The sequence below is a fragment of the Oxyura jamaicensis genome, chromosome 8, assembly GCF_011077185.1.
Source record: "Oxyura jamaicensis isolate SHBP4307 breed ruddy duck chromosome 8, BPBGC_Ojam_1.0, whole genome shotgun sequence".
In the NCBI taxonomy this organism is placed as follows: domain Eukaryota; kingdom Metazoa; phylum Chordata; class Aves; order Anseriformes; family Anatidae; genus Oxyura; species Oxyura jamaicensis.
Genome location: NC_048900.1, coordinates 19,803,393 through 19,815,475, shown reverse-complemented (window position 1 = coordinate 19,815,475; position 12,083 = coordinate 19,803,393). Strand labels below are relative to the sequence as shown.

Here is a 12,083-nt window from a genome sequence, read left to right as displayed (position 1 = left end):
AGGATAAACTGTCAAAAAGGATCTGAAAAATCAGAGATTTTTCTTGTGAATGTTGGTGGAGCTGTGATTACAGGTTGGAAGCTTCCTCTAACTCAGTGCTGTGTCGCAGCATCTATTAAAATCTTCCTCCAAACTTTTAATAATTTTTTCCCTCAGTGAATAGTCTCAAAGACAGATATTTATTATGTACAATTTTTGAGCTGTCATTCCAAGTCCGTAACAAATAAAACCATAACAACCACTGAAATAATAGTTAAGATACGTGGATTGTAGCGTTTCAATTGATGAGTAAACCATTCCAGTGTATTGGCATTTGGCCACTTAGATGTAATAGTGTTTTTTATAAAAGTATTGCTATAGCAACAGATCTGGATGACATTGGGTAGCTGGTTGCTGCTGTCTGTTGGAAATAAAACAGACTTTTAGCAACACATGTGTAATGTCTGAAGGTAAAGTAACCCAAAATAAATGCCTGTGCTCTACTGAGAATGTAGTATGTGGCACATCAAGCCAAAGTCTGACTTACTGACTTATGAATTTAATCCTTCTGTGAAAGTGTTTCTATATAGAAAAAAACATGAGAGCAATATGTGCAGCAGTTGAAATCTGAGAATAAAATAAAGGAAAACTGAGAGAAACCATATTGTAGATGATTTTATGCATAAAATATCAATTATTTTAAAGGCTGTAATAGTTGCAGTGCTATAGGAAGTTCTTCTGGATGTGTTGCTTCAGTGGAAAAAGGGATGTACTGAAGATCAAAAACTTCTCTTGCTCTGTTGGAAAACCAGCAAATGAAAAAAAGCCTGAGAACTAAACTATGAAACAAAGTTCAAGTGAAGCTGAAACCTATTTTATTATGAATAGCTTTTATCTGAATAATATTTCCTGGCTACTAAAGCATTGCACCTCTGTTATATTATGACACATCCAAGTTAAAAACTTAAAAGCATTTAGATCAACATAGCAAAGTAAGGTATTTAGTTAGAGAGATCTTTGTGAGAGATCTTTTTTTCTCTGTCCATTGTGGATGATGTCTGTAAGTCCACTGTAAAGACAGAAAAATACACTCACCTTTATATATGTCATCAGATCACAGGAGTATACACTCAGATTGGTACAACGTAGTGCCTTCCAAAAGAAGTACATGAAAAGTGTACTTTATACATTAAAGTGTACATGAAAAACATTTTAAAGACTTCAAGTTATTAGACTATCAGAAAACTTAATTCATCTTTTTTATTTATTTTAAAGATAAAAATACAGATATTACTGTAAAGGATAATATGGATGATTTTGCCCTTCGAGATACACTAAGCATCGCATCAACAGACTCCTTTGTTTCCACAGCTGAGGTAAGAGTGTTGAAGGTTGCTTCTTGAAAGATTCATTGATCTGTTTGAACAGTGAAATGAAGAATCATAATTTCTTGCTAATCATTTTAAGCAAAGCATATTTCTCTTATGGGGAGGAAAAACAAAAACAACAAAAAGCAAACAACAAAAACACCCAACCTTTTTTCCTAATTGTTTGTATAATGAAATTGGAATCAGTTTGCTCATTACCTGTTTTTTTTTTTTTCTTTCTTTCATGCTTTGTGATTTTTTGGGATATTTTGGGGGAATGAAGTGGGGATGCAGGGAGGAATGATGACTGGCAACATGTTTTCTAAAGTCCTTCTAGAAAGAAGATGCTGTTCCATGTATCTCAGATTTTCATGAATGAAGAGGCATGTTCTATTGGATGCTACAGTCGATTCTCTTACCTTCAGTTGCCCTTCTCTATTTTTTTTTCTTTTTTCCTATTGTCTTAGGTAATATAAAGATGTATGAAACAGACTTTGTCTTTTCTGGAGTAGAGTTTTTTTGAGAGTAAAATACTAGAAATTGGTAGCTACATATTTTAGTATATTATATACATCATCTAACCTTCCCTCATCTTCTTAGATAAGACCACAAAGGATACATAAAGAAATAATCTTCAGGTAACAGGACATTGCCTGTTAGCTCTAATTTGCTACAGCTCTATTGGCGTATTTGAAAGAATCTTATATCCAGTGGCATACTTACTCGAATGTGGAATATCTCACTTCATAGTCTCTCAGGAGCTGAAGTGATCTTGAATAGCACTCTTCTGCAAATTACTAGGGAAGCAATTGGCCTCAATACATATATTCTCTCTTAGATATTACTATCATATATGCACTACAACTAAGCTACTAGACTCAGTTGTAAAGAGACAGTTGCATAGGCATTGCTTGCAATTATCTTTTGACTGTCTATTGTATGGTTTGTTTTTCCATGACACAATTACCTTGACTTAGTAATTCCCATTAAGTTGTAGTAGTATGCCTAGCATTCATTTCTAACAAAGATTGTGTCTGTAGAGACTGGTTACTTCTTCCTGTAATTTGGATGAGACCACAGTTCTGGCTTGCTTCAACTCTATCAACTCTTGAGAGGCACTGTAAACCATTACAGTTTGTATGCTCTCTTTTTTTTTATTTCCCGTGAACTTTCCCAGTGTATTTGCAAGTGTGTGAAGATCAGGACAATCCATTATGCTCATTTATGTTGCTTGGCTTAAAGAAACAGGATGTATCACCTTTGGGGAGTAATCATCCCATCCAGAAGCTGAATTGTCTCAGTATATGCTAAGAAATATTCAAGTCGAAATTTGCAACAAACTTAGACCTTTCTTTTGTGTTCACGTATCCTGAAAACAGTCTCCACTTTTTGGTACCTCGAAGCCTTTTCTGTCAACACTTTATTTCCAGAAGAAAGTTATGAAGATGTTCTCTTCCTTTCCAGCTGTTCTAGCATTTACCAATTCTTTACTGAAAAATTTTAATAGATTAATCTTCTAGGAGGAGTCCTGAAGATTAGCAAAACCACAAGCAGCTTGAAATTTGATGGTCTTCCCAATTGAACTTACCAATTGGTCATTTCACCTTCTGGGAAATCACACAGCATTTTTTCTGGTCACATCATGCAACAAACTATACTAGACAGTTATTCATCTTCTTTCTGCATTACATCCTGTCCCAGGGTGCAACACTAAGTATTTTTTGTAGCTTTGGTTTTAGAAACTGGAAGCTATTTCCATGTTCCTGTGCTGACACACAGTCATCTCAAATTTAGTTTGCTGCCATCTGGACCGATACAAGCAAAAATACAGGGAATCCTGGCAAGAAACAGGTAGATACATTGGTGGAAATCAATAGGGTCATTGCTTAGGAGGCAACAAGAATGCTGCATCATATTAGGACAAAACATAGGAAAAATAGTTTTCAAGAAAAGAAATGTACAAAACTGGGACGACTGGCAGAGGTTAAATCACATGCCCTTTTAATGAGCTCTGCAGGAGCAGTAGGGAAGGCCAAGACTTCATCTTGGCTATGGCTGATAGTCAAGAGAGTGCTGATGATCATGCACTTGATGACTGATGAGATTGTGCCAATCTGGACACCTATAATATGCAGGTGTCCAAATCCTCATGAAGATGATTTAGACAGACAGTTGCCATCCCCAAGCCTAGCCAGACTTCCATTCCTAAATACATAGGCTTCTCAGAACCACTGCAGAAGGGTTGGCAAGCATAACTATTTGCCTTGTTGATACTGTTTACTGTGACAAATAATGGTGTTTTCTTCCCCATATGAGCCCATTTGCCATCAACTTGCATTTAGGAGAGTCAATATCCTTTTCATATTCTTGTTATCTCACTGTGGTGGTTTTACCGTGCTAGGCAGCTGAACACCACAACCGCTCTCTCACTCCCCCTCTTCAGATGAGGAGGGGAAGAAGTAAAGGAAAGAACAACTCACGGGTTGAGATAAGGATAATTTAATTAAAGAGAAAAAATATTATTAAGGAAATATTATTATTAATTAAACAATTCAACTAAAGGGAAAAAAGGGAAAGGGAAAGAGGGAGGGGGAAAGGGAATAACAAAACATAACAAGTAAGGGCTATGTGGAAGTGCAGAAGAAAGAAATTACTCTCTACTTCCCACAAATGAGCGATGCTTCACCACGTCCTTGAAGCAGGGCCTCAACGCACGTAGCTGGTGTTCGGGAGGAGGACAGACATTTTCACAAGGAGAGCCCACCCCTCCCCTCTTCTTCCTTTTTCCACCTTTTATTGCTGAGTGTGACATCATATGGTATGGAATATCCCTTTGGTTGGTTCAGGTCAGCTGCCCTGGTGATGTTTCTTTCTCACTTTTTTTGCCCACCCCCTAGGAGGGTTAGAGAAAGTCCTGATGCTGTGCCAGTGCTTCTCAGCAGCAGACACAACACCAGTGTGATACCACTGCTGTTCTAGCTCCAAGTGCAGAGCGCAGCACTGTATGGGCTGCTGCAGGGAAAGCTAACATCCCAGCCAGACCCAGTACACTCACCTACTGCGTGATTGAAATGGCTACCACCTTTGGCAAATATACAAGTGTGAGTGTGCCAGATAAAGGTCTCCACCCTCTCTTTCCTGACTTTTTTCCATCTTTCCTTTTTTCTTTTCCTTCTCTCCCTGACAGTGAGTTACATTGCTGCATCTGTCGTCAGTGCATGTGCATTTATCATCTCTTACGTTCATCTGTTGATTGCAACTGAATCTATAACTCTATTATCAAACAAACTTTGATTTCTTTGTGAAAATACTGCCTCCATCCAAAGCTTAGGGATAAGACTTGAGTAAAGCCTTAGCTGTGCTTTCTCTGCTCAACCCTATTTACCCCTCCCCCCCCAGTGATTTTTTTTAGGGAGGTTGCCTTTCACAGTTCAAATCCGTTGAAACAAATAGTGCAGGAAGGAACAGACTTTAATAACAGGGAAAGAACGCTGGTTTTCATATGCCTAAACTTATTTGGTTATGGCACAAAACCCTTCAATTCTGAAATTGACTTTTACATTCAGAACATGCTCCAAAAGTGCTCTGTCACTGAGAGGTAGGGTTGCCTTTTTCCTGGCTTCCAAATAGATATTTTATTCCTTCCCTGAAATATGGAATACCAAAGGAAATAATGTTAGCAAATAATAATGTGTATTCCTATAGCATTTATAAATGATTTTTTTTCCTGTTTCATTACAAAAAATACATACCTTTCTGTGTTCTAACTGCTTTCAGAAATGTGACCATAATCGCTAATTTGATTTTTTTCAGGAGTCATTGTTCTCATCCTGGTCACTTTCCCCCATGTTCATGTAATCCATCCAATTTGATGTGGATTATTGTTTTACCTCAAAAAAAAAAAAAAATGCAACACAGCAGTGCTGCAGTCTGCCATGCCCTGGATAACAAGTTGTGAGGAGCTACCCATTCTAGCAAAACAACCTCAGTGAGGTGTGGAAGTGCCTAAAATTATAGTCTTAAAATATATGGAGAAAGGGAGGAAAGAACTCATCCCCAAAGTCATTCCCACCACTAATGCTAATATTATTTCTTTGAAGAACCTGTACCTGAAGTGCCACAAACCATTACCTACTGGTTTGAGCAAGCTGAAATAATTTCATGGTATTCAGGGAAACACAATATCCAGCATTAAAGCTTGCCTGTTCATGTCATCACCAGAAGCTTTGCAGCTCCCAATAAACGTTGTTGACATCACAGGCAGCAAGAAAGCTCAGTTCCACTTTGAGCAATTCCTTTTGTTCAATGTACTTTTTAACAAATTCCTCAAGCTTCATACTTAATTTGTGCTTTTTGTTGTTGTTCTGTTTTTATTTGTCTTCTGCATCCTAGTATATGTAGTTCCAGTTAAAAAGATTTGTCTGCTGTATAGGTATGAATAGGAAATTTAGGCCAACAACTTATTAAATGGTACTCTCCAAGCTTTAAAAAGTAACAAAAAATCTGGGGGTGATCCTTGTCCTCAAATTGAAACCTTAGCTATGTCACTATTTACATAGTATATTTAATGGTTTTAGTTCTAGGACAAGGAGGAGTTTCCTTCAATAGCCAATGTGTTCCTGTACACTGGATGCCAATACAAAACTGTTTTTAATTCTTAGAAAATATATGTAACATTTGTAACAAATCCCATATATTAACACTGAACTCATTATTGTGCCATAGTACCTCCACGTATCTGAAAGCATATGTACCCAGCACAGCATACAGCCTAGAAGTATTCTGCCTGGCAAGGAATAATACTACCATTGATCCATGTAACATAGTAAATTAATAATTAATGTTGCAGCGCACAGCAAACTAGTATTGTAAGACAAAATACATCCCATATAGCACCAAGCCCTAGCCTACTAGATCAGCCCTAGCACACAGTATAAACAAAGATAACTCAGATAAAATCATATTCTGAATATGTTCATCATAATTTCCAACTGAAATTATAAACTGATGCATTCTTCCTGGTGTCTGGAAGAAAACGGGAGAGAAATCCATATATCATCAGGATTGCCTTGTATACTTAGCTGTATACGTTACAAGGATACTTAATGCATTTTCTTTGAGAAAAAAACACATTCAGTACCATCTCAAATGTTTTAGTTAGTAACCACCATCATATTCTCCAACTCTGAAAACATGTTTCACAAGTATCCTGCAGCAACTTATCTCAAAAAAATATTTTAGAAGATGCACATATCAAAAGAAAGTTCATTTATCTTTTTAATACAGGATGAGCATACTTTCTCAGAATGTAATAAAAGCTGACTGTACAAGTAAATTTACCATTGTATTACAGGGAGTAAGCAAGAATTCCTAAAAGGTCTGGTGTTGCGTATTTTTGTTAGATTCATGTAGGTGGTTATAAGATCTTCAAGCACAGCTGAGAATTTTTCTATTTATTAAGAAACAACTCATAGCTGGCAAATAAATGTACTGAGTCTGTTCATTAGACCAGAGCAGTTAAGAAATACCAAGTTTAAAAACTATTGCGGGCTCCAGAGGTTTGATGTTTTTCAATTGTTTAAGCATCTTGTTACTAGTAGATGCATCTGTAAAGCTCAACTGTCCATAGAAAATTAATTAGTGTCTGAACACAAACAACCTACATGGTAATCTTTGGCAGCTGTTGTGCAGCACAGTGTGCAGGGACACAAGCTATCACTGCAGGCTTTGGAGTTTGGAATGTGTTCATATTGTTTCAACATAATGAAGGTGGGTATCCACAGCAGGTCATCATAAGTGTCTTGGGTAGTAGTTGCTGCTGCATGCTAATTATTGACTGCAAGCAGCTGCTGTTTCTTTCTTGAGCCTTGAACTGAAAGAAATAAAGTGCTATAAGACCAGGCTGCTGCTTTAGAGTGATTAATCTTCTCATCCCTTCATTGACCTCACTCTCATATTCATCTTTGCATAATGCCATGTGTCACTGAGGAAGTAGCAGACATTTGGACATCAGCTCCATCATCGCAAGCCTCTGTTACTCTCAGCTACCAGCACTCTTGGTGCATTGGGCACTTTTTCCATCCTTAGCAGCCCATTAAGAGTTTCAAAATGACACTGGCTGCTCTAAGGAGCCTTCTCTGCAGAATGGCAAGAAAGGAATGAGGGAACTTGCACAAGTCCAACTTACTTGTAATGGCAAGGTGTGGGGAACTGGGGCTGTCTGCTAACTTCTGACAAATAGTGAACTCCTGATAGAAATAGTTACTCAGTGCACAGGGGTGCATAGTGGGGTAAAAAGCAGGCATCTGATTGCAGCCTGTATGCCAATTCGTATAAAATAGTTAGTCATTTCAAACTGATCCATCTCTACACCTTTTTTTTCTTAAAGGTGACAAGTTCTTCTCTATAAGTAAAGAGTTAATATTCCTTTTGATGCCGGTTTGAGAAGTTATTAATCCAGAAAATGGTGTATGCTCTGCATGTTGTTAAATATTCAGTATGACTTGCCCATTCTTCTCATATCTGGTCTCTGCTATGTTAGAAATGTGAATATATGCTGAGAGCATCTTCAACTAATTTTAGTTTGAATCAAGATGTTTATATAAGCAAGTTTTTTTATTATTATATACTTCATATATATATTATTTGTAACTATATATATATTTACATATTTTGAAATGCTTGAAAACATCAAAAGAAAATCTATGATGATTGCAAAAGCATTACGAAGCATCTTCAGAACTCATCTGGGAATCACCTTTTCTAGTTAAAGTTAGAGGTGGTTTTTAGTCTTTTTAGTCTTTTTTTTTTTTTTTTTTTTTTGGTTCATTCTTCACTCCTCTTTTTATATCACTGACTCGAAGAAGTCAGTGAGAGAGGAATCTGTGCCCCTTGTCCAAATGTTTCTGGTTGGGACTAACTTTAATCTGTAGTCAAAACTGTCTCAGCAGAAGAATCTTTATACCCTTCTCTCTTGCTGAGTAGCCAGTTGATGTAACTGCTCTCTCAATTTGAGCTCAGTTATACACCTTACAGCAGTAAAGCAGCTATTTTATTTCATCTGCTAGCATGAGAGGAAGTTAAAGGTATGGATAACCAACGGCCTCATTGAACTCCCAGGTATGAGGTTCTGTGTTTATCTTTAACCACAAAGGCTGTGATCAGACATCTTCCTGGCATGAAGATATTTTCATCTCAGGTTTGCTGGCAATAGGTGGAGGTTACATGCATCTAACTGTGGTTATCACATGAATCCTAATTCAGTCCAAGTTAGTCAATTTGCCTTAAATATCTGAAGAAGCTTATTTACCTGAAGTTCATAGGGGAAAACTAAGGTAATCCCTTTTACCACAGAAACAATAACCTCCAAGAGAGGGGCAGCTGATTACAAAGTGCATATGTGTTCACAAACTATTTCTTCTCATGCTTTGCAAATGAAATAAAATAAATTGAATGTTTTGTGGCTTCAGTTATAGCTGGATCAGGTAGGAAGTAAGTATGCTTATTTGTGTTCTGTTTTGGTCTTTATTTTGGAAAATGTCTGTATTATTCCATAGTTAACATTTCTTAAATATAACAGAAAAAAAAATCTGGAGTAATGATTTTTCACTTTTTCATGTTTATATATCCATTCTAATTATTGCGCTATATATACATGCATATAGTATTTGTATATGTGTGTGCTTGTGTATATATATATACATATATATATATATAAGAATATAATATATATCAGAAATCAATATATTCTTGTTCCTTCCAATTGGTTAAATTACTCCTTCCTACATAGGAACACACATTTTCAAATGAAAGTTGCATGTCTTTCTTTGTTTAAGAACATAAATTTCCAGACTGGCTTTTTGAATTAGTAAATCTAAAACAAGTTGTTGCTAGCATTAATATTGTTAAATCTGAATAAAATCTCTGGTCTCAGTAGCCGTAAATCATGAACTGGAATTCAGCTTATCCTCCTCTGTTCTTCCAAGCAAAACAATTAACAAGTATATGAATCCTTTTTAAATGGAAATACTTTCAAGATGGATAAGTTTGAGAAGCGTATGCCCTTTTTTTTTTTTTATTTTTGGATTGTTGATAATATGATGGAATGGTTGTAGTGGAAATTGTAGCTAGCCATTGTTTTGTTTACAACAGGATTTCTCTGTGTTATTTGCATTCTTTAATTTATTAATCTGTTTTTGTTTTTTTGCTGCTCTAAAAATGTCTGTGAGTCCATGTTAATTTATATGATAACCACAGAATTAAAACTGTCGATAATGACAATCCTTTGGGGTCCTGTAGTAAAATGCTGGCAGCTTGTGCGTCATGCACTATGCTTTGTAACTTGCAGACAGATTTACCAGCAAAACAAAAACAAGGGTGGGAGGATGTTACTATTTCCAGCTTCCTGAAGATTTGCATGACGCAGTCATTCTGCACTTTTAGTGTCTTGACAGTTTTTTGTTTGTTTTTTTTTTTTTGAACTGCATCAAGACTCATTAGATTGAAGTAGTCAAATTAAAACAAAAACTGATGAAATTTCATTAAATAAAATTTTGAAAGTTGAAACCTGAAACTGTAGATTTCAGATTTGGAGAGGTACAAATTAACAGCCATTTTAAATAGTATGGTATCTCGCTTCTGTTTAGTAGTTAAATGTTGCCGCCTTTTTTTAAGCAGATGCAGAAAAGGATAAATGTTCTTATAAGATCAGGAAAACTTTGACTTAATTTTTTATATCTTTATTTCAGCAAGCTCTTTAATGAATGTTAATTTCTTTTTCAGCTCACAGAGCACAGAGAAATTCGTAATACATATGGTCTAGATTCCCTTTGCCATTGTCCGTTGTATGAAGAAGCTATGCACTTAGCAGAAGAAGGCAAAATTTATTCAAGAGTCTTAAGGTATTAATTTGTCTACTTAATTTCCAAGAAAAGCAAAAGTCTAAGTTAAATATTCTCTATAGAACTAATTTTAAAAAGGTTTCTCATACCAGATATTTTTTCAAAGTAAGAACTAGGTTTTGCTAAATTTTCTTGTATTTCTTTTTCTGATGGTCTTTGAAAACTGTTCTATTTTATACAGGACTGAAATGTTTGAATGTCTAGGAGACAGTGACTTTCTTGCTAAGCTTCATTGCATTCGACAAGCTTTTCAGGTAAATAGAAAGCAATGATCTGTGTGCATTCTTAAGCCTAAAACATGTGGCATTGAAATGCCACTATCAATGCAGTACTTGTGCGAGTGTTTTCATAATACATCATGTAATTAAAGATACTCTTGTTATGTTTACATTTCTATAATTCTAAAATGTGACGTGTTTGCAAAGGAGTCCCAGTCTTGTGACTAGCCAAATCTGGAATCTTTGGACCAAAGATTATTGGCCTACTATGCTAATGGTCGTAATGGAGAAATACTTACTAAATTTGATTGAAGTAATTAAAGACACTTACTATTATTTGTGAATTAATATGTGTATTTTTTCTGAAACCTTTTCTAGATAATTCTTTCAGAAACAGCAAACAGAATATTTCTTGCTGAAAGTGGAAGAAAAATTTTGTCTGCTTTAATTGTGAGAGCACGAAAGGTAAAAGCCTTTTTTAAATAATGTTTCACTGCTAATGTAACTTCTACCATAATTCACTTTTCAGTGTAAATAAACCATCTCTCTTGTTAGGTTTGCTTGACACTCCTTGCTTTTACTTCGCAGAATCCAAAGAAATTTGAAGATGTCTTTGATGAAATGATTTATTTTTTGGAACAAACAGATCACTGGGATAATACGGAAATGGAACTTGCTGCTAGAGGAGTGAGTGTGAATTTTTGAAGTGTTTTTACCCCCTTAATTATGCCAACTGTGGCAGCCAAAAATTGTTTTTTGCGTGTCAGAATTGTGGGAAAGTCATCTCTTTTATGCTTAACATTCCTGAAATAAAGAAATGGCATCGACCAATATAGTTTAGTGCCAGAAAACATTTGATTTTTTTTTTTTTTTTTCAACTTCTCCTTTGCTGACAGGAGAATGATACTTTAATGAATGTCTTCAATATCCATTAAAAAATCAACAACAATGATAAATTTACTTGTTATATAGAGCTAGCATATAGTGCATGTTGAATTCCACCGCCAGAAGAAAAACTAAGTTACTTAGATCATGTTCTGATTTAATACAGGTGAAGAACTTGAATTTTTATGATGTTGTTCTGGACTTCATATTGATGGATTCATTTGAAGATTTAGAAAATCCACCAATATCTATACAGAATGTAGTAAACAACCGTTGGCTAAATTCCTCTTTTAAAGAAACAGTAAGTATTTGTTTAATTTTCATAATCATGATTCTGTAGTGTGTTACAGTAAGTAGACGGTATGACAAATATAACAATGGTGTGAGCGTTCTGATATAGAGTTTCTTTATATGCTGAAACTGTTCTTCTGGTGATCAGTGTTTTATATTTTAGAGCGCAATGTAAAAATTAGAATAAATCCAACACCTGCAGAATAAAGACTATGTATTTCATCTGGATGATAGCATTAATTTTAAAGCAAATAAACTACACCCTCCTTTAGTGTAAAGTCTTGTTCAGCTCCAGTACAACTGGATACACACCTGAAGTATTCCTCAACAAAAATAAACATATTATCAGGGGTTTTTGTAATCGTAATTTAAAAGCTGCCACTATGAAAAATACATAGGATGATTTTTTTGTGAGTAGCAAATTATCTTGCAGTACTGATGGA

The 12,083-nt window shown here is 35.5% G+C and overlaps 1 protein-coding gene across 2 annotated transcripts in view; it reads left to right on the top strand.

The window, feature by feature from the left end:
• MIGA1 (mitoguardin 1) overlaps window positions 1-12,083 on the top strand; it is a 41,835-nt gene that overhangs the window by 24,719 nt on the left and 5,033 nt on the right. For both annotated transcript variants that reach the window (XM_035333312.1, XM_035333311.1), the window contains exons 8-13: window positions 1,255-1,355; window positions 10,128-10,246; window positions 10,428-10,500; window positions 10,843-10,929; window positions 11,053-11,151; window positions 11,516-11,650. In XM_035333312.1, the coding sequence (XP_035189203.1) occupies window positions 1,255-1,355; window positions 10,128-10,246; window positions 10,428-10,500; window positions 10,843-10,929; window positions 11,053-11,151; window positions 11,516-11,650 (614 nt within the window). The remainder of the gene's footprint in view (window positions 1-1,254; window positions 1,356-10,127; window positions 10,247-10,427; window positions 10,501-10,842; window positions 10,930-11,052; window positions 11,152-11,515; window positions 11,651-12,083) is intronic.